At 33.5% G+C, this 24,062-nt stretch overlaps 1 protein-coding gene across 1 annotated transcript; it reads left to right on the top strand.

The window, feature by feature from the left end:
- The first annotated feature begins 580 nt into the window (after positions 1–580).
- Positions 581–22,364, top strand: LOC141390972 (cytochrome P450 6g1-like). The gene is made up of 3 exons (XM_073963892.1): positions 581–1,048; positions 21,216–21,998; positions 22,064–22,364. The coding sequence occupies exons 1-3, from the start codon at positions 599–601 to the stop codon at positions 22,334–22,336; spliced, it is 1,506 nt and encodes a 501-aa protein (XP_073819993.1). The 5' UTR covers positions 581–598; the 3' UTR covers positions 22,337–22,364.
- The last annotated feature ends 1,698 nt before the right edge of the window (positions 22,365–24,062 follow it).

Below are 24,062 nucleotides of genomic sequence, written 5' to 3'. Positions count from 1 at the left end.
TAAATCTACGATTATGACTGTGATAGTCCATGGCTGTGCTATTCTTTAATAACCCACGATTATGACTATAATAGTCCATATTAAATTATTCTTTAAAAATCTACGATTATGACTGTGATAGTCCATGGCTGTGCTAGTCCATGAAAAAATATTCTTTAAAAATCCACGATTATGTCTATAATAGTCCATGGCTGTGCTAGTCCATGAAAAAATATTCTTTAAAAATCCACGATTATGTCTATAATAGTCCATGATAGTACAAGAAAAAAATATATTCTTTAAATATCCACGATTATTGCTCTGATAGTCCATGAAAAAAATATTCTTTAAATATCCACGATTATTGCTTTGATACTCCACGAAAAAATATACTTTAAAAATCTACGATTATTACTCTGATATTCCATCACTGCTTGACATTAGACTTTGCTACTTATTTTCCTTACATTGTCTCATAGTAACCGATAATGAGATTTTTGACCATGTTATCTTTATAATTATAGAAACCAATTAAATTTTAAATACCAAAAATACACAATGGACAATAAAAACTCGACTCATTCATTGTGAAACCTGCAGTATACTTACATCGCTCAAGATGTTCTTATCGTTCGCTTTAATTTTGCTTGCATTTGCATTTTGGTGGATACGTGTCTACACGTTTTGGCAAAGACACGGCATTCGGCATATTAAACCATGGCCACTAATCGGTACTATTCGCGATGTTTTGACATTTCGAAAAAATATTGGTGTACATTTTTACGATATTTATCGGGATCCACGATTTGTTAATGAACCCATTGTTGGTGTTCATATGTTGCATCAGCCGGCCCTTGTGATACGTGAACCGGACCTGCTGAAATATATTTTTATAAAGGATTTTAATAGTTTTCATGATCGTTATATTGAAGTTGATGGCAGTGCAGATCCATTCGGTGCATTAAATTTATTTGTAACCGAATATAAGAATTGGAGTAAAATACGCCCGAAATTTTCACCAACATTTACAAGCGGAAAACTTAAGAAAATGTTTCCTTTAATGATGCAGGTAAATATATGTGGGGGAGTTAAAGCATGCTGCATTTAGCGCTATGTAAAAAGTAACGTAATGTAACTTCTCATATGCCTTTCGGTTTGTTTTGTAACGATACAGGATAATCTACATCCGTACGTTATAATCGACAAGCAGGGTGTCTCAAAAATTTCATAGTAGTCATGTATATAGCTTCTGCAAATGACGATGATTAAGAACATATCTCATAGCTACGGAAAAAATGTCCAATAAACCTATTTAAGTGTGCTTCTTATTCCGGCAGATGATATTGGTCCCTTTCTAAACGCCCCGGCACATACCGTCTGTTGAGTGTTGCGTTACAACAACCACATGAAAAATTCGAGAACAAACTTGACATCACTTATACATTTTTTATGAGGTTTTTGTCTTTAACGCGTGACGCTACTCACAATGGACCGTATGTGCTGAGACCATAAGTGCATTGATCTGGAAGAATAATACTAAATAACATTGATAAGCACGCAATTGTACCTATTATCTCTGATTTAAAATTTATGGCCTGTTTCTCTAAGACGTTTCGAATTCAAATTCGTTCGAATTACTAACAAACACCTATTGTTGTAAGAAAAATTTGTTTCATTGAAAACAAAAATAAATCAAATATATTAAAAAAAAACTGAAGTTTGGTAGTATTTCGAACGAATTTGAATCGTCTTAGTGAAACAGGCCATAAATGCTTATAACTGACATGATGATTATGTTAATAATCTATCGTAGATTTAAACAAAAACATATTTTTTAAATACTATAAATAAACAAGAATATTGTTTATAAGTTATTTTGGTAGCATGTCAGAGCAATGACGTATGTACATACATAGCATGGTGCAATCATTTGGTCTGTTCCAGTACTGGAAGAATCTACTATTTTTTACTATATTTTCCGATAACATAAAGGAAAAAATGTTATCGTAGTAAAAAATAGTAGCTTCTTGCAGGTTCTGGAACAGAGCAATTATTATTGTACCAGGCATACGTACAGTGTTGGTCACATAATTAGCACACCTCACTACCAAAATTTATTTTGCCTCAAAAGACCTTCAAAAGTGTTTGCATTTACTAAAGTATTTATCTACACTTATAACACTGATAACACTGGTCAACACGACTTTGTTTCAACCGCAGTTATTGTTTCTAAATGAAATCGGCGAGCTACTTTCAAATCTGGTCACGGTTTTTCATGACGATTTTTAGGTTATGGGCGAATCGTGGGTGCTATGAACTTTATATTATATATTTGAATACAGGACTATATAGTAGACACCCTGAGCATATCCGGAATGCCATATGAAGCTCCTATGACTTCCCTCGATGACGTAATTACAGCTTAAAGTACTCAAAATATGCAATTTTTACAAGATTCATCGTATGCTTTCTATATTTTTTGATAAATATTCGCCATAAATATTTCAAAAAACGTTTTGTATCGAGCGTACAACATCTTCCTAATATATTAGTGTCGAAAAACCCGCAAAAAAATATTTGTTTGTTTCCGAAAATAACGAAAATCTGGGCAAAACTCGTAAAAACCGATTTTGAGCTATATCTCAAGAACAAGAGCTGATGGAGAAAAACCGTGACCAGATTTGAAAATAGCTCGCCGATTTCATTTAGAAACAAAAACAACTTCGGTTGAAACATTCAACTTTTTCATTTTGTTGAGCAGTGTAATCAACGTCCACACTAAACGGCTAAAGCTAGAATCTTGAAATTTTGGGTGAGGGTCACTCTTGGTCCGAAGGTTTCAGATAAGGCTGGATTTTTGGAAATTCGAACAAGAACTGTACTAAAAGTACTAGAAGGTACTAAATATGGTACCATTTGTATTAGGCAAACGCGAAAAGCTAGAATTCTGAAATTTGGAATGAGGTTCACTGATGGAGAGTTAGAAAGGTGTACCAAATGGTTTTTGGAAATTCGAACTATAAGTGTACGAAAAGCACTAGAAGTTACTAAATTTAGTACTATTTGGTATTACGTGAACGGATAGAGCTAAAATCTTGAAATTTGGAATCCTGAAATTCGAAATTAAGATTACTTTTGGAGTGTTGTGCTTAGTTTACATTTGGCGTCGTTTCGTGATTTCGAAGGCGTTTCGTGATTTCGCGCGGAATCAAGCAAAATTTTTCAGGATTTCGCATACAAAAATGAAATCATCTCATTTCGTGATTTCAGCGAAATCAACATCGAAATCACAGTACACATGACATACAACCCTGCTTTTGCCTAAAAAAAGTACCAAAAGTTGCAACACTTTTCACGTATCACAATAAACAAGGTAGATGGTCAATTGCTGCAACAAAAAATTTTAGTGTCAAAATTTGTAAACAATGTGAAAAAAATATTAAATTACTTTGTTGCAATCATGGTACAATCATTACAAGGTAGGGCACAGCAAACATCTGATTACAATTTTTTCCTGAGGTCCTCCTATTATGTCAAAACAGTTTTGACAGAGTTGACAAACGACAAAATAAATCTATTCAGAATCAAATTGGATACAAACAAAAATAAATATAGAAAATGTACAATTTTGAAAATAGATACATACTTTCATTAAACAATTGGGCCGGATGAGTGGAATATGCGTTGGATCTGTGTTGTGAGTGCAGCTTCTGTCTAACTTCCGTGTTGTGTCTGTTCGTATTTTATTTGCAACCTTTAATCGGATACTTAGTACGTACCTTTGCTGCAACAATATGGTGATCCGAGTCCATGTTAGCTCCTCGGAACGATGAATGGCGAGACTCTTAAATCTGGTACTGCTAAGTACCATGTTTTTGCGTCTGTGAAGTCTATCAACCTGATTCCTTTGTCAGAAGTATCAGTGGGGAAACTGAATTTTCGGACTGCTGGGCCAAAGTTATTCTCCGCGTTAAAATCGCATAAAATAAATGTAATGTCGTGGGCAGGACAACAGTCATGCGTTTCTTCTTAGCTCTCATAAAATATATCTTTGGTCTTGGACCTGCCAAAGAGTAAACTGCACTTTCTATAAAAAGTCCGAACATTACAAGTTTATGTTTATGATCCATAAAATATTTCCGAGGTCGTCAAGGGGGTTGTTTTCCGTTTCCTTGTTTTTCTAGTACGATCTTTTGGAGGAATGGGTGTTGGACATTGGGCTAATACAATGCCCAACACAAATTTTTACTATTCTTATGAGTAAACATGTTAGCTCACTCCTCTTAACGGATATTAAAGGTAGCTCCCAAGGTGGCACCACGGTGAGCTCAGTATCCACTAGGCGGGTTCCTAAAAGCGACAATTCGTGTTATATGGAACTGTACCAAAACGTGGACATACATACATACATAAAATATTTCAATTTAAATATTTGACAATATGTCAAATAAACAAAACCTGTTGCATTTGATATTAGTCATTTGAAGTTATAAGCAAACCGGCATCAGAGTTGTTTTTTTATAATTTCATGAACCTGTCCAACCTTCTAATAATTGAACCATGGTTACAATGCTATTTTTCATTGTGTTCCCGTACTTTTTTAATGGTAATGTTAGAAAAAGAGCGAATTGTCAAAAATTGCTTCCCAATACAAATTTCTTAAAAAATACGGGAACGAAAAAATGACGGAAATTGCAAAAACTCCATCATAAACGTCAAAATCAACGTATCAGCTATCATATTAGATGCCAATGAACATGCTTGCTGCTAGTTTCTACTAGGCCAAAATTGTATGGCGAAAACAGGAGAAGAGGGTGTTATTCGGCGCTATTTTTGTTTAAAGATAAGTGCAAGTCTTGCTAGATTTCGGAGTACGGGAACGCATTTTTAGCACTAAACGGGAAAACTACTGCAAGTACTAATATTGTGCAGGTTCTGAGCACAACTTTTACCTATCAAAATTTATTATAACGATGTCTCAACAATAAAATCATTTTTTTATTTTTTCATTTGTTAGTACTATACACAATTAATACGATATATAGATAATTTTACGATAAGTTTCCAAATAAAGTTGTAAAGTTCTATATTGTCGTATATTTTTGATGATTAATTCAATTTACAACAACTTGTTTTGAAATTTCGTGTGCGATCAGCTGCGCATATGCATCTACCTTGATCATTGTGATATGTTTGAAATCAACAAAAAATAAATGTAAACATCGGGGTGTATTTCAGGATTTCGTGAAATCCAGTGGATTTTGGAGCGCAAGTGTAAACTTGGCATTGGATAGAGGTAGGTTTGGAAATTCGGACCTATGGGAACAAAAAGTACTAAATGGTACTAAATTTGGTACAATTTGGATTACGGTGATCTGATGCAGCTGTAATTCTGAAATTTGGAATTAAGATTACTCTTGGCGTGTAGGATTGAGGTAGTTGTGGATATTCGTACTCTTGGGTACGAATAGTACTAAATAGTACCAAATTTGGTACAATTTGGATTTGGGTGAACGGATATAGCTGAAATTCCGAGATTTGGAATAAGGAGTACTATTGGAGTATAGGATTGATAAAGTTTTTGAAATTTTTAGTTATGGGTACGATAAGTACTAAATGGTACCAAATTTTAATTTATGTGATCGGATACATTTGGAATCCTGAAATTCGGAATTACGATTACTGTTGGAGTGTTGAAAGAGGGAGGTTTGGAAATTCGTACTTTGGATACGAAATGTACTAAATGGTATCAAATTTGAGCGAACGGATAGAGTTGGAATCAAGAAATTTGGAATTAAGATTACTTTTGGAGTGTAGGATTGAGATATGGAAGTAGTTTTTGAATTTGAATTTGGATTTGAGCGAACGGCTAGAGCTGGAATCTTGAAGTTTGGAATTAAGAATTAAGAAAAGTACTAAATTTGGTACAACTTGGATTTGAGCGAACGGTTAGAGCTGGAATCTTGAATTTTGGAGTTAATATTACTGTTGGGGTTAGTTTTGGAAATGCGTACTTATGCTTACAAAAAGTACTACATTTTGTACAATTAGGATTTGGGTGAAATTATAGCGCTCGAATCCTAAAATGTGGAATTAGGTACATACACTTAGGGGTACGAAATGGTTCCATGTATGGTACAATTTTGTATTGGATGAACGGATAGATCTGGGTTCGTGAGATTTGGAATTAAGATTACTGTTATCATTTGCTTATAACTTCCGATTTAAGAAATATGTGTCATAAATATACGAAAAGTTGTAAATGGCACATGATTTGGTACAATTTGTTATTGTGTAAAGGAAATTAAACAAGTAAGAAAGTATCAGTCGGCTTTGCCGACAGAGATATACCCTCAGCCTGTGTATATTGAAAAAAATTTTCCCAAAATACGTTTAAAAATTTTGGGCGTTTGAAACGATAAAAATGGTGATTAGGATTAAAGATCAAAAGTTTTGCGGAGGAGATACTAAAAGGAATGGATCGACATTGACCGTTATGGAAGTGGATCTCCAGCCACAACATATGGTGCCATAGCGGGTTTTTACATTCTTCGGGCTGTTTGCTCAAGAAGTATGGACTTGCCCCTAAAAAAACTTTTATCATCGTAATTGAGGCAGCGAATGCAAGTTGCTTCAACAAAAATCAAGGTGATTCGATATCAGGTCTTAAAGTGAACTTATCCGAAATTTTGTGTGGGAATTACCGGATGGAGTGGACAAATATAGTCAATATTTGAACCTGATCTATATCTATTAGATATATTAGGATGTGTAAAGTATGGACCAATTCGGCCACTCCCTTCAAGAGTTACCGTATGAACAAAATTTCCGAATATTTTTGAACTTTCATGGGGGAGGTACCTGAAGGAGTGGACCGATATGGCTTATCTTCAAACTTAAACTATGTTTGGACAAAATATTACTAAGGCCAAATTTTGGACCGAATCGGCAGATCCATTCTAGAGTTATCTTGCGCTCCAACCAACACACGTAGTGTCATAGGGGTTTTTTGCAACTTTCAGGCTATTTTCTCAGGAAGTATGGACTTGCCCCTAATGAAACTTGTACCGCCGTATAGGGGGCCGTGAATACAAGTTGCTAAAACAAAAATCAAAGCAATTCGAGAGATGGCCCTAAACTGAACTTTTCCGAAATGTTGTGTGGGAGGTACCAGAAGGAGTAGACTGATTGAGTCCATATTGAAACCTTATCTAAGTCTGGTACAAGTTTCACGATGTGCGAAGTATGGACCAAATCGGTTACTCCCTTTAAAAGTTATCGTGCGTACAAATTTTCGGAACATTTTCGAACTTTTGTGTGGGAGGTACCGGAAGGAGTGGACCGATATAGCCCATCTTCGAACTTAAACTAAGTTTGGGCAAAATATTACGAAAGCCAAAATTTGAAGCGAATCTGTTCATCCCTTCGAGAGTTATCGTGCGCTCCAGCCAGCCAGGCAGACAGACAGACAGACGGACGGACATGGCTCAATCGACTCCAAATTGTCTGAAACACATTTCGTCCAAACATACTTGGGGTCTAAAACCATTATTTCGATGAAGCACATTTTGCCCGTATGAAAGTGTATATATGTATACCCTTCATAGCCTAAAGGCTGAGGGTATAAAAATAAAGGAGGAGGTTCGTATTTATGTATTTACATGTAAAGTACTAAATAGTTATATAATTGGATTTGGGGGAACAGATAGAGCTGGAAATAAGGATGGCGGTTGTTGGGTTAGGTCGTATTTGCGCTGAGAACCTCAATTAAAATATCTCAAAAAATGTGGATTGCTCTTGATGTGTAGGCGTGACGAAAATCGAACTAAAGTGGTACGTATTTGTACACAAAATGTTGCCACCATTCTATATTATATATTGTTTATTTGTTTTTGTATATTTAACGCATACGAAGTAGCGGGCACTTTGCTAGTAATAATATATTCTGAGTAGTATGCCTAAAGAAAACAACGCAATACAGAAACTAAAAAATAACTGTTAATTTGAATAGCTCCCAAAAATATAAACAATGTCCTAGATTCGCTGGACACATAAGCTTCGTTCCAGAACTAACAAGTTTTTACACATTTAACACATTTTTGACCAAAAAAGTCGCAAAATGTTCACTTCTCTTTGAACAAAAATGGCGCTGAATAGCTTTCTCTTTAGAAACTTTCTACACGACAAATTTGGGCGAGCAAAAATGTGCAACATGTTTGTCGGATTCGGATTGCCTGGCACGTCGACTTTGACATTTGTTCCAGTTTTTATGACGTTTCTGCCATTTTTCCGTTTGCGTACATTTTGGAAAAATGTGTATGTGGAACTTATTTTCGACGGTTTTCTCTTTTGACACTTTTACCATTAGTCTATAATTAGCACACCTTAAAAAAAACACTAATTTTGTGAATAATTTCAATATTTTCGTCCATATTCAGTTTTAAATCACTTTCGATTGGGAATAAGTTCAAGCCAGCTTGTTATACTCTCCAGCAGTCACCGAAATTTCAGTGTCAGAAGGGAATTATATGGGGTACATCTTGGGTCCAAAGGACTGATGGAAATTTTTTTTATCGATTTTTCCACATGTAAACAAATTAATTGAGGCAAGTAGTTCATAATATATATAATTGTTCCACAAACATCCCATATGGGACAAGGGAGACTTCTCTCATATCAGTGAGTGCACCCCCATTCATATTAGCTCTTAAGACACCACTTTATAGAGAAGTTTTACATGGCTGAAATTCTCAGGAAATGTCGCCAACATTACTGAGGGGTATTTTGCCACCGTCGAAAATTTTGATGTTGACTGGCCGGGGAATCGAACACACGCCCTTCAGCGTGCAAGGCGGGTGTGCATACCATTGCACCACGGTGGCACCCAAGTAGTTCATAGAAACATCAAATAAAACATGATAATCTTGTTCATCTTAGTAAATTTACGAATAGCGAGATGTACCCACCAGCAGTGTACATCTGTAAAGTCCGTTTGATCCAAAAATTTTCATTAAAAAACTGAAAAAAATTATGCTTTGAGCTATTGATTTTATAAATTACATATTTGTGTTTATTTCAGCTTTAGTCCATATTTTGTTGTAATTCAATTGTTTGAATAACAACAAAATATTTTAAAGCGGATATGAAATTGATTAGTTGCGGGCGAAGGGTAGGGAATACTATAGTTTCAGTTGTCACCAAACAACTTCATCAGTTCCCTTTTTCGCCGACTCTGTATCGATAAACAGGTCAATAAAGCCATCTAGCAAATTAAATAAAATGAGAAATTTGCTGTATGGCCCTAAAGCTGTTTACCCTACAATTTGAGTCGAACTAAAGAATTTCATATCCACCACTGTTTTTATGTCGTCTTTGCTTCGCAAAGAATACGAACATAGGAGTGTTGCTTCAATAAGCGAGGGTAAAAACAACAAGAAAGTTGTTTTTGCATTACGCATTGGTCAAAAAGGCCGTGCTGATGCCTATTATTGTTGTTGGCGTTTTTTTATTGTTGGACTGCAGAATTTTACATCTTTGTGTTTATTTCAGCTTTAGTCCATATTTTGTTGTAATTCAATTGTTTGAATAACAACAAAATATTTTAAATTGGATATGAAATTGATTAGTTGCGGGCGAAAGGTAGGGAATACTATAGTTTCAGTTGTCACCAAACAACTTCATCAGTTCCCTTTTCCCTTCGCCCGCAACTAATCAATTTCATATCCACTTTAAAATATTTTGTTGTTATTCAAACAATTGAATTACAACAAAATATGGACTAAAGCTGAAATAAACACAAAGATGTAAAATTCTGCAGTCCAACAATAAAAAAACGCCAACAACAATAATAGAGAACAACAGGATAGAAGCATTCTACAACAATGACATGTTCTGAAGAGTTGTGTATTACACTCCAGGGAATATTTTTCCAAAAGAAAATATTCAGAAAAAATTAACGGTTTTGGAGATACGGTGCGAAATGTGTAAAAATTGTGTCATTTTTGCATATATTTTGAAATTTAAGGCAATAAATGTAGTTTTTCGAGTCCATTATTTCTCCAAATATTTTATTCTTGTCCTTATCTACAAACTAGCTTCAGAGGTCAGAAGAAGTTTTGCATTGGTTTCAGAGATATAGCGCCGAATTTCTTTAAAAACTCAATATTTAACCATGTTTAGATGGGGCCATAAAATCCGAGCTGGATCTGACACAACAAAACCTAACTAGGGTTTCTTGTCGTTTGGTTCTGTACTTTCAAAAAATCCGCGGTTCGAATTGTTTGCACAAGATCACCTTAAAAATGTTGCATAGTGTAATGGTAGGCCTTGGTTTAGCGCAGAGGTGTAATTTTTGGTTGCCAATGGTGTTACAAATTGATATTTCTTCACATACGATGCATTTTAGTGATCTCCTATCTATAAAGACCACCCAGGTCGAGGATTTCCTTAAATAAATACACGACCTTAAACAATTTTTGAGAAGTTTTTGCCCTTCACATTAAAATTTCGGTAATCGGTTAACAATTCCAATAATTTCAGATTTAATTGTACATTTGTGTTTAAAGTTTTGGCGACTTTCTGAAGTTTAAGTGTACATTACGAAATATTGTCCACTATTGTGCTATGTTTTGAAATTCCGGGGTGATAAATTATTTTTCCTTTCAAAAAATGATTTGTTCAATACGTTTTGAATTTTTATTTTGAATTGTATATTAATTGACATGGTAGAATAAGAAAAGGTAGCAGCAATACACAGCTGACTGAACTGGGTTGTAACGTTAGTGTCAAATTTCATATGACATTTTATACGTTTATGGGCCATTATTACATGTCTTCTTTTACTATTGGATGGATTTGAAAACGCAAAATAAACCAATTTGGAGGCATTACAACTATAATTTTCACATAAAAAGTAAATGACAAGAATGTCCTCCTTGAAATTTAATGACAACTTTTAACTTTAAGTTAACCAGAACGCTATAAATCTGTTCGCAAAACCCGAACTATAACAAAAGAAGACTTGTAATAATGGGGGTATTTCTATTTCGATGTACATTAGGGACATATATTTTTTGAGAAGAAAAATATATCATTCGGAAAAAACCATTTCCCAGAAAGACTTCTTCATATCAATGATATGTAACCTCCTCCAAGTTCGAACGATAAGCCGCGCAGTAAATCCCCGCTTGTAGAGGCGATACAACGTTTGTTAATATGTGAGGTATTTTGTTAAAATTTAAAAAAATAAATCCCTAATAAACATGTGCTTCTTTGATTTCTAAAACAAAACATTGAAACAGCTTCTCCTTTTTCTATGAATTTCCAGCGACCCCAAACTTGTCTGCAAGAATTCTACTTTCTGCGAGAATTTATGCATTTAGTGGAATAATGTGGAAACATAAAAATTGAAAATGTAACGAATTTTCATTTTCATTATTTTCATTTTTATTATTAGTTTTTTAAATTCCAATAATTTATAGACATTTCCTTGTTTTGTTTACAAATACAACTGGCAGTAACGTTACAAACAAAAACAAATTCCTTTGTTGTTGTTGTTCGAGTTGTATTTGTTGTAGTATTAGCTTTACCTTGTATTTGTTCTAACATGATTAATTGAGTTAAATTAAATTATGTATATGTCCCCTTAAAATTTGAGTGCCTTCATAAACAAATTTATTTTGAAACAATCGCGGATGATACTATTTACATATAAAATAAATACAGTCGTGGGAATTATAAACATATGCATAGACTAGACTAAAATAAAACCGTGGGGCACGTCAATTGTCTACAATCGTTGATTAAAATGTTCGTTTTGTAATGTTACACTATAATAAGGCAGTTGTTCAACCGACAACGATGGACGTGTGATAAGTAGGGCTAGAATGTGGAAACAAGCTAGCAAGCTCGATTATAAGCGAGTTTTAGGGTTTCATAGTGGTGAGCGAGTAGTACTTTGTCGATTAAAGACAAACTACGAGCAGTGAAACGATTCCTCGCCAGGCAGCAGTGTGAATGTCCAACGATAAACTAGTTGAAACATCTCTTTTATTTACATGGAGTGTATAACTATTGGAATTTCCATGAGCAAGAAATAGTAAGTAATTTCCTCACCGTCTGCGGGCCAACTGCCTAACGACGAATTAAACGATTCTTCTATCGCACATTAAGTCGATAATTTGTAGACAATTGACGTGCCCACGGTTTTATTTTAGTCTAGTATATGCATATGTTTATAATTCCCACGACTGTATCTATTTTATTATTTTTTGGTTTTTAGTACATTTATCTTAAACATTGCAATGTATGTTTAACATAAAACCGTTTAACTTAAAAAGTTTTTTTACCTATTTTTATTTTCTAGTTTTTAGTTTTTATTTCGCATTCTGTTTAATTCATTTAGTGCTTCATTATTGTAAGGTTTCTTGCCCGTTAGTTTATTGCAGTCCAACTCCTCTATACGTAGTCCCTGCAAAGATCTTACTCTACTAAGAGCCACGTAGGCTTGACCTTCTTCAAACAGTTTCGCACCTAAGTATACGACTGCGTGATCCACAGTGTTGCCCTGCATTTTATGTATTGTAGAAGCCCATGATAGTATTAAAGGCAACACACATCTGTGTGTATCGCTCCCGTTGTTTAGTTAACCTGGCTTCATATTCTTCAGGTGTTTCTGACGCTATCATCTGTGTGTATCGCTCACGATAACCTGGCTTCATATTCTTCAGGCGTTTCTGACGCCGTCATTTGCTTTCGCTGACGTTGCTTTTTTAACCTGGCCTCATATTGCTCAGGTGTTTTTGACGCTAATTGTTCCCGTCGTTTCTGTAATCGACTATTTCTATCACCTTCACTTTCTTTAGCTCGTTTTGCTTTATACTTTTCTTTCGCTTTCTGAAGCCTTCGTTTACGTTGTGTTGCAGTTTCTGTTTTATTTGTGTTTGTATTTTTTATATTTTTTTTTACCATTTTGTTCCCACGAGTAATGGACATTTAAACGGTCGACCCCCCCGCCCCAGAGGTCCAATAAAGGGGCAAGGCTATGTACAACAAGATGCGCCTGAGTCTTGAGGGGGAAACGCTAATGACATTACATTTTTATCCAGGGACGTACGCAGGATTTCATTTCGGGGGGGGCACAACTTGACCAAAAATCATGAAAAATTCAAATGTTGTGTAGCGTTAGGTAAAGCTATTTTAAGGGGTTATGGCCACTTATAAGCATGAGAAAAACCATTTTCATGCATTTTTTATAAAAAATCTATTAAACCTTAAGTTACCTTCTTTTTTTTGAAAAATCTTCCATTCAAGTGCCCGCTTATAAAGCACTGTTTTTACTAAAGCAGTTTGCGGTACCCACTGTAGTTTGAAAAAGAATAAACCGATCAGCATATATTTTTGTGGGATCATTACGAACCTAATAATCTTGTCCATTATCGAAAATGAATTAAAAAAGTCAATTTTTAAAAATTTTGAACAGTTAAAATCAAAATTTCGATTTTAACAAAAACAAAACACTGTACAAAATTGATATTTTTTCTGACTCCGTCAGCAGTTTTTTTAAAGACTCTCTCGGTTAAGCACATGATTTATGTGTACAATAGTCCCACAAAAACATACAAAGTGCCACTTCGAGGAAAAGACGTTTTTAGTTTCTATGCTACATACAAAACACAATAAATGTTTCCCTTCGAAAGCTCATATCTCGGTAAATTTTTGTCCGATGGACTGGAAATTTTGGCACATATTCTATTCTATATTTTATATGAAATAATGGTACAAAGTATATAAATTCAATAGAAAGAATTCATAATATTTAGTCCCAATTTACATTAGGCGAATTTACTTGCGGCAAGTCTCAGTTTGTAGGAGAGACACGTAAGGGGTATGGAAGTGGAAAAAAATTGCTCGTACCGGTAATTTTCAGGCAATTCCTTTTATATTTTTCGTTTTTGACATTATATTGTTTTGAAAACAGAATTGCCTGTATAAACGCAAGAGGCAAGTTTAAAAGAGAACGAGAAAAATTGCCGCAAGAAAAATCGTTTAATGTAAATTGGGACTAAGGATACAAATTTAAATATTTACAGAGTAGGATATTTAGGATTGAAAATAGATAATATCGGGCCACGTTCGGCAATGTCGCCATGTAAAATTTATTGAAGTATATTGAAGTTTTTAATCATACAGGTCCACGTTATGGTTTATCGCAGAATTTTACAACCACAAAGAATTGCCATTGTCTTTGCTATAGCAAGATTTTCACTATTTCGATGATCTTAGCCTAATTTTTAAGAATATCGGCTGTCGTTGTCGTTGATATGTTTCTAAATGAAAACATTAAGAAAAATTTAACAGTTTTTGAGATATGGTGCGAAATGTATACAAATTATGGAATTTTTAGATATATTATAAAATTTATTTTTTTTTTCATTTCTCCAAATATTTTATTTTGGCCCTTATCTACAAATTCGCTGCAAAGGTCAGAAGAAGATTTTCATTGGTTTCAGAGATATTGCCCCGAGTTGTTTAAAAAGTCGATATTTAACAATGTTTAGATGGGGCCATAAAATCCAAGCAGTATCTGACTCAACAAAACGGAACTAGGGCTTTTGTACTTTGGGTCTGCACTTTCGAATTATTTGCACAAGATTACCTTAAAAATGTTGCACAGTGTTATTTACCGAAAGAGATAGATTCTGATACCAGGATTATTTTTACTTTTAATATTATGTTACAAAAGAAGCGTTATAATTTGTTTTCTTAATTGTACGATTATAAGTTTTTGGACTCGATGACAAACACTTTGATGGACTTACCCCCTGTTTTGTAACTTATTTTTGTTCGTTCGTCTATATTCGTAATAATTTAGGCATCCATAGCTCAGCCTCAAGTAGAAATTCACATCTAATTTTACGTATACTCGTTCCATATATCGCTAAGAATTCCTCATTTAAAAATCAGCACTCTACATTTGCTCTAAAGCAAGTAAATTGATCTACAAAATTTGACAATTTGTGTGAGAAGAAAAATTTTTTTACAAAAACTGGGGGTTAGTTCTATATAGTTTTGACAAATAACAATCGATCCTTATTGAACCCCACATAATTATTCACTAATAATTATTTGAGAGACACTCCTCTCGATAGTTACCGCGCCCATAAGCTTTTTAATTGGCCACCGTAGTATTTAGAGCTTTGGCAGGAAGCATAAACTTGTCCACGAAAAGCAGGATATCGCTGTAAACAAGAATACAAAATGTCCAAAAAATCATCGAACAGTCTTTAAACTTCAGTTATGTTAGACTTGTACAAGAGACCTGAAGATGTTGTCCAAACAGATTCTCTTGGACCTTGATGTACTTTTGGAAGTAATCTTGCGAACCATATTAGTTTCGATTTTAGACCGAATCGGTTAGTCCCTTCGACCATTTTAGTGAACATTTTTGAACTTTTATGGCGGAGGTACCGATATGACTTAAATTTAATTTGGACAATACATTACGAGATCCATAACTTGGACCGAGAGTTTCCAAGTTCCAACCTGCCAGACAAACAGAGATACAGACGGACGGACGGGGTGGTAAGTACTTCCATCTTGGCTGAAACGAATATCGTCCAAACATATGTGAAGTCTTAAATCATAATTTTGATGAAATCTATACGATACAATCCTAGTGTATATAATCTCGTAATCTAAAGTCTGAGGTTACAATTATACTTCGGTAATGATAAGTAAAAATCAAGTGACGCACAAAAATTCATTTGTCTTCATTATTTTCTCATACTGTTTAGCAGCAAATGTGTCTAAAACAGAATAACAAAATTTTGGTGATGGCAGTAAAATAAATTTCTAATTGGCTTTCAATATGTAGTCCACGAAGGACCGACCCTTCATACATTTTATTCAATAGATTTTTTTTTTATATATTTCCATTCCCATAATACTGAACTCTTTATTTTTGTTATAACCGGATGAGTTTTAAGCCTCGAGAACTCTATACAGTTCGAATAAATAATAGACATGGGGTATATTCATTAAGGAATTAGCATTTGATAGTGGTATGATATGACATGAAGAAGTAATTCAGATTTTATTGGATTAAGATTAAGTTTTAATTTGAAATCTTCAAATATACAAACATTTTTATGAGAAAAAAATATAATGACTAGTTACAGTAGCTTAAAAAAATTTTGTTCGACCAAACCATTTCGGGGGGGGCCCGGGCCCCCCGTGCCCCCCCCTGCGTACGTCCCTGTTTTTATCCACCCTAATGCCATACAGTTATCGGCCCGTTTTAACCTTTCACCTTAACTTGGGTGGTGTACCGCTAACGACGTATCATTTTTAGCCACCCTAACGCCACACAGTCCTCAACACGATAAAAAAAAGCTTGACTTGGGTGGTGAATTCAGGCGGGATTAATTAGATATCTAAGTTACAGATTCAATTTCTAAATTTAAATCTTCATTAGTGGCTGCGCTCATCTTAAATATTGAGGTTGTATAGTGCACTGTATTCTTCTTGTCAAGCCCTTTTATTTGATACCCATATTGGTTTGATTGATAAAAAATTGTTATCAGCCATTCGGTAGCGGCGGCCATCTTCGATTTCAATTTTGCATAGTAAATTGTATTCTACTTGTTGAGACCTTTCATTTGATACCCATGTTGATGGGATTGATAAAACCTAACTTATCCATTTTGTAGAGGCCGCCATCTTGGATTTTAATTTTATATAGTACATTGTATTCTACTGGTTGAGCCCTTTCATTTGATACCCATATTGATGGGATTGATAAAACCTACGTTATCCGCCATTTTGTAGCGGCCGCCATCTTGGATTTCAATTTTTTATAGTATATTGTATTCTGCTTGTTGAGCCCTTTCATTTGATACCCATATTGATGGGATTGATAAAATCTACGTTATCCGCCATTTTGTAGCGGCCGCCATCTTGGATTTCAATTTTTTATAGTATATTGTATTCTGCTTGTTGAGCCCTTTCATTTGATACCCATATTGATGGGATTGATAAAACCTACGTTATCCGCCATTTTGTAGCGGCGGCCATCTTGAATTTATAATGATAATGAATAAACATAATTGTATTGTCACCAAAATCCAAAGTGTATACAAAATTTCAGATTAATCGGTTGACAGGAAGAGGGTGAAATTTGAATTACTAAATTTGACCCAAGAATAAATAATAAAACAAACGGGGTGAGCTAAATAAAACCATTTAAAAATTATTTTTAAATTGATTTCATTTTATTTGTATATGCAGTGGTAACCAAAATCGGTCACGTCTCTTTTCTCGTATTTCAACGATATATGTATGTAATATCGATTTGTCGTATCAAAAAAATAGATGTTATTTTTAATACAAAAATGCATGCTTAGAATGATGAATGTGTTTCTATTGATATTTCATGGATCTAAGATTATTATTTTTATTATGTAAAAGATGTAATATTGCCGATTAAACGGCAAGCGTTTTATTTGAGAGATTCCATCATGAAAAATTATTTTCTAGCTTGCTTTAAAACAAAACACATTTTTGCCATCTACCTTTTAAATGTTCTTTGAAGAACACATACAGTCAGGGACAAAAGTTTACATACACCCCATAAATCTCGGGTTTTAGGACAAGTAATGACTTTGACGAAATTCCATGTATGCAGTTTTATTTCTTCTCCCTAATAAACAATATTTGAAACAACAAAAGTATAATCCATTATACAAATAACGGTAAATTTTACAAAAACCAAAAAATGGTGGGGACAAAAGTTTACATACACCCCAAGGAAATTGTGTATTACCGTAGAATTTATGGAATTAGCGGCAAATTTGTATCAAGGATTGTATCAGACCATATTACAAGGCACTTCAAAGCCTTCTGGATGTAATTTGCGCAAAGAATTCTTCAGAATCTATTAACTTCAAGCAAAATCTGAGAAAAAACGTGCATTATCGACTTCCAGGAAGGTATATTATGAACAGGAACAACTTCAAAGCTTTCTAGGGTCTCAAGATTTGCCATCTGACACTAATTTTATACTTTTTATAAAGTACAATACCTTAAAACGCAAAGAATTAAGCAAGGGTCAGCTTTGATGAGGAATACAAGAATTCTGACCTTAAATAACGGCATTTAACCCCCAAAAATTATTTTTGTTTCTCTAAAATATATCTTGGACACCCAGAGACGTTCCCTGAAACAATAAAATGTATAAAATTTGCCGCTAATTCCATAAATTCTACGGTAATACACAATTTCCATAGGGTGTATGTAAACTTTTGTCCCCACCATTTTTTGGTTTTTGTAAAATTTACCGTTATTTGTATAATGGATTATACTTTTGTTGTTTCAAATATTGTTTATTAGGGAGAAGAAATAAAACTGCATACTTGGAATTTCGTAAAAGTCATCACTTGTCCTAAAACCTGAGATTTATGGGGTGTATGTAAACTTTTGTCCCTGACTGTAGGTTTTCATAGTTCGATTTTTTCATTCACGAGCAAATACTCGATCGAATCGAATGCCGTATTTAGACCCCTGATCACTTTCATTGATCTATTCGGTTAAGGTCATCAACAGATATTTCTATTTTTTTAATTTTTTTGAAAAAATATCTATCTATGTAGCCAAAATGCTCCATCTGTCCCTTATGAAATAATGCAAAATAATACATGACGTGTCGCAACCATACATACATACATATCGCTCATTTACTCAAAGAGTGGCATAACTCAAAAACGGGGTTTTTTGAGTTAGCAATTTCTATTTTTTCTACGACTTCTACATTATCTTGTGTCAAATTTTTAAGTTGATATCTCTAAAACTCAACGAGTTACAGTGTATTTTCTAGGAGTTTGGCATAAATCATCAAACAAGTCTTTTGCATTTATGAAGCATTAAAACACTTCAAGTCATGTTTGATCTTGCACAGAAATTTAGCACTGATATCTGGCTAGTTCTCTGCACAATATGGTCCAACTAGTTATTTTAGTTTTTGAGTAATAATATTTTTAAGTTGGGAAATCAAATTTCAATCGGCAACTTAAAACGCGTTTTTCTCGAAACTTGATTTTTTGAAATGTGTCACTCTTTGAGTAAATGAGCTATATGTTCCAACAACAACCTAGAAGGACCACGCGGACTTCGCAATCATATAAATTCCGCGGTCCCGTTCGACTATAGCCTTCTTTTACTAGTTTAAAGAATATTTTTGATGCCATAATCGAGGATTTTTTAAGAATAATTTTGATGCCGTGATCGGGAATTTTTTTTTTACAATAATTTCTGATGATATTTTTTGAAGTCATGATCATGAATTTTTAAAAATTTTTGCTGATGTCAAAATCGTGGATTTTTATAGAATATTTTTGATGCCATATTCGTGAATTTTTAAAGAATATTTTTTCCATAATCGTGGATTTTTAAAGAATATTTTTTCCATTATCGTGGATTTTTAAAGAATATTTTTTTCCATAATCGTGGATTTTTAAAGAATATTTTTTCCATAATCGTGGATTTTTAAAGAATATTTTTTCCATAATCGTGGATTTTTAAAGAATATTTTTTCCATAATCGTGGATTTTTAAAGAATATTTTTTTCCATAATCGTGGATTTTTAAAGAAAATTTTTTCCATAATCGTGGATTTTTAAAGAATATTTTTTCCATAATCGTGGATTTTTAAAGAACATTTTTTCCATAATCGTGAATTTTTAGAGAATATTTTTTTCCATAATCGTGGATTTTTAAAGAATATTTTTCCCATAATCGTGGATTTTTAAAGAATATTTTTTCCATAATCGTGGATTTTTAAAGAATACTTTTTCCATAATCGTGGATTTTTAAAGAATATTTTTTCCATAATCGTGGATTTTTAAAGAATATTTTTTCCATAATCGTGGATTTTTAAAGAATATTTTTTCCATAATCGTGGTTTTTTAAAGAATATTTTTCCATAATCGTGGATTTTTAAAGAATATTTTTTCCATAATCGTGGATTTTTAAAGAATATTTCTTCCATAATCGTGGATTTTTAAAGAAAAATTTTTTCCATAATCGTGGATTTTTAAAGAATATTTTTTCCATAATCGTGGATTTTTAAAGAATATTTTTTCCATAATCGTGGATTTTTAAAGAATATTTTTTCCATAATCGTGGATATTTAAAAAATATTTTTTCCATAATCGTGGATTTTTAAAGAATATTTTTTCCATAATCGAGGATTTTTAAAGAATATTTTTTCCATAATCGTGGATTTTTAAAGAGTATTTTTTTCCATAATCGTGGATTTTTAAAGAATATTTTTCTATAATCGTGGATTTTTAAAGAATATTTTTCTATAATCGTGGATTTTAAAGAATATTATTTCCATAATCGTGGATTTTAAAGAATATTTTTTTCATATCGTGGAGTTTTAAAGAATATTTTTTTCCATATCGTGGAGTTTTAAAGAATATTTTTTCCATAATCGTGGATTTTTAAAGAATATTTTTTCCATAATCGTGGATTTTTAAAGAATATTTTTTTCCATAATCGTGGTTTTTTAAAGAATATTTTTCCATAATCGTGGATTTTTAAAGAATATTTTTTCCATAATCGTGGATTTTTAAAGAATATTTTTTCCATAATCGTGGATTTTTAAAGAAAAATTTTTTCCATAATCGTGGATTTTTAAAGAATATTTTTTTCATAATCGTGGATTTTTAAAGAATATTTTTTCCATAATCGTGGATTTTTAAAGAATATTTTTTCCATAATCGTGGATTTTTAAAGAATATTTTTTCCATAATCGTGGATTTTTAAAGAATATTTTTTCCATAATCTTGGATTTTTAAAGAATATTTTTTCCATAATCGTGGATTTTTAAAGAGTATTTTTTCCATAATCGTGGATTTTTAAAGAATATTTTTTCTATAATCGTGGATTTTTAAAGAGTATTTTTTTCCATAATCGTGAATTTTTAAAGAATATTTTTTCCATAATCGTGGATTTTTAAAGAATATTTTTCCATAATCGTGGATTTTAAAGAATATTTTTTCCATAATCGTGGATTTTTAAAGAATATTTTTTCCATAGTCGTGGATTTTTAAAGAATATTTTTTCCATAATCGTGGATTTTTAAAGAGTATTTGTTATTATATTTTGTGTAAAAAAAGGTGATAATTTGTTTGTTGGTCCTTTACTCTTCAACTGTAAAAAATCTTCTTTTAATTTCAGATCGCTCATAATATGGAAAACCACTTACTTTCAAAAGGTGACAATTTCAATGCAAATGTAAAGCAACTTTGTGCCCTGTATACCACCGATCAAATATCCTCCATAGCTTTTGGTATTGAAACACAAAGTTTTGAAAATCCAAACAATGAATTTGCCCTGCAAAATGAAGATAATGTTCGCGAAAGACCCGCCTATTTCATTATGATTATGCTTATACTTCCACAGTTGGCAAAGTTGTTTCGGGCAACGTTTTTTACCCAAAAGTATCAACAGTTTATGCGAACCAGTATGAATGATATAATGGCGCAACGTATAAAATCGAATACAAAAAGAAATGATCTTCTTGATACCATAATTGAGTTGCGGCAGGAGATAAAAGCAACGGAAGAAAAGAATGATCAACAACATGATTTGACGGATGATATGCTCTTGGCCCAGGGTGGTATGTTTTATTTGGCTGGCTATGAAACATCGATGGAAGCCTTGACATATACTCTATATTTGCTGGCCCAACATCCAAAAATACAAAATCGTCTACGAAATGAAATCAAAGAAGCACTGAAAGATACGAATGGTTCCATAACATACGACTCATTAATGTCTTTGAAATATTTGGATATGGTTATAAGTGAGAGTCTGCGTTTATATCCAGTTGTTCCATATGTGGATCGTAAACATAATTGCCTAAGTGGTGGATTTTCTTTGAAACCCTATGCAGGTTTTACGCTACCAGACGGTATGCCGGTATTTGTATCCATACTTGGTTTACATCGGGATGAAAAGGTAAGGAATGCGAGTTATTGTAATAATGTATGTATGTATGTTCTTAATGTGTTTGTTTTTTACAGTATTGGCCCCATCCAAATGTATTCGATCCTGAACGTTTTTCTCCAACCAATTCAATACCCGCCTATGCTTATTTGCCGTTTGGTCTTGGTTCGCATAATTGTATAGGTGCTCGTTTGGCTCAATTGCAAATAAAAGTAGGTCTATTACATTTCCTGAGAAATTTTGAAGTCCGCACCTGCAGTGACACCATCGACGAGTTCAAATACTGTTCGAATGCCGTAACCCTAATGTCTGAAGATGATATTTATTTGAAATTTGTAAAGAACAGTTGATGAAATAAAACTTTTAAATCGTAACTAGTTCAACAAGTAGTTTGATGTAGACGAATATGCCTTATGAAGGCTCCTATAAAGACTCACGGTGCTCTTGAAACAATTTTAAATGGAAGGTGCTTACACCTCGGAAGTTTTTGCGGATTCTGAAACTACAATGTTCATAGATGAGAACAATCAAAAAACAAAAAAAATCGCCGGAGCGCTTTTTAAATAAATCGCGATTTAAGTTGACATTTTTAGGGGTTGTTTAGGTTTTCGCGATTTTGCTTAGAAACCGCATTTCCTATCAAAATGGGACTAAAACAAATGTTGTAGCTATGAAAATTCTCTAAAAGATCGACCTTTATGGTATTTTCGTAGTTTTTACCATTTTTGAGATATAGAAGTTCAAATTGGGACAATGCACTGACTGTATCGCCCCCTTATAAAACAATGTCATGAAGGGTGCGCCTTAACTAACTTTTGATGAAAACCGCTTACACAGGGAAAGTTTTTGTTAATTCTGAATCAGCAGTGTTCATAGATGAGAAAAATCCAAAAACAAGAAAAAATCGCTGTAGGGGTTTTTAAATAAATCGCGGTCAAAATTCACATTTTTAGGTGTTTTTTAGGTTTTTAAGATTTTGCTTGAAAACCGCAAGTCAAATCGAAATGGAGCTAAAGAAAATGTTGTAGCTGTCAAAATTCTCTAGAGGATTGACGTTTATCATTTGTTCCCAGCTTGTACCATTTTTGGGATAAGGAAGCTCAGTTTACATTTTTAGTTTTTTTTGTTAGGGTTTCGCGAATTTGCTTGAATACGGTAAGTCGTATCGACATGTGACCTGAAAAAATCTTAAAGCTGTGAAAATTCTCTACAAGACAGGCTTAAGTAACTTATCCTTAGTTGTAACATTTTTTTAGATATATAAGTTTAAGTTGGGAATTTGCAGTCATGACATTGTTTTATAAGGGGGCGATACAGAATTGAATTGAATTTGAATTGTCCCAATTTGAACTTCTATATCTCAAAAACGGTAAAACCGACGAGAATATCATAAAGGTCAATCTTATAGAGAATTTTCATATCTACAACATTTGTTTTAGTCTCATTTTGATAGGAAATGTGGTTTCTAAGCAAAATCGCGAAAACCTAAACAACCCCTAAAAATGTCAACTTAAATCGCGATTTATTTAAAAAGCGCTCCGGCGATTTTTTTTGTTTTTTTATTGTTCTCATCTATGAACATTGTAGTTTCAGAATCCGCAAAAATTTCCGAGGTGTAAGCACCTTCCATTTAAAATTGTTTCAACACCACCGTGGACTCCCTTCTGCTCGACTATAAAAAAGCCCTTCTTGTCGTCTGTAAGCACGCCCTTCCGGTCGTATATAAAAAGCCCATTTGATCGTCAATAAATACGCCCATTTGGTCGCCTATAAAGACGCCCTTCCGGGTGTCTATAAAGACGCCCTTTTGGTCGTCAGTAAAAGGCCCTTTCGGTGGTCTATAAAGACGCCCTTTCGGTCGTCTATAATGACGCCCATTTGGTCGCCTATAAAGACGTCCTTCCGGTCGTTTAAAAAGACGCCCTTCCGGTCGTCTATAAAAACGTCCTTCCGGTCGTCTATAAAGACGTCCTTCCTGTCGTCTATAAAGACACCCTTCCGGTCGTCATTAAAGATGTCTTAGAAGGTAGCAAAAAGGCACATGTTTAGTTAAAATAGATTAGCAATAAGTCATTT

Source organism: Musca autumnalis, unplaced genomic scaffold (genome assembly GCF_047663935.1).
Source record: "Musca autumnalis isolate F117 unplaced genomic scaffold, ASM4766393v1 scaffold_1, whole genome shotgun sequence".
In the NCBI taxonomy this organism is placed as follows: Eukaryota; Metazoa; Arthropoda; class Insecta; order Diptera; family Muscidae; genus Musca; species Musca autumnalis.
Note: the sequence above shows the minus strand (reverse complement) of the source record. Positions and strands in the feature narration are given on the sequence as shown.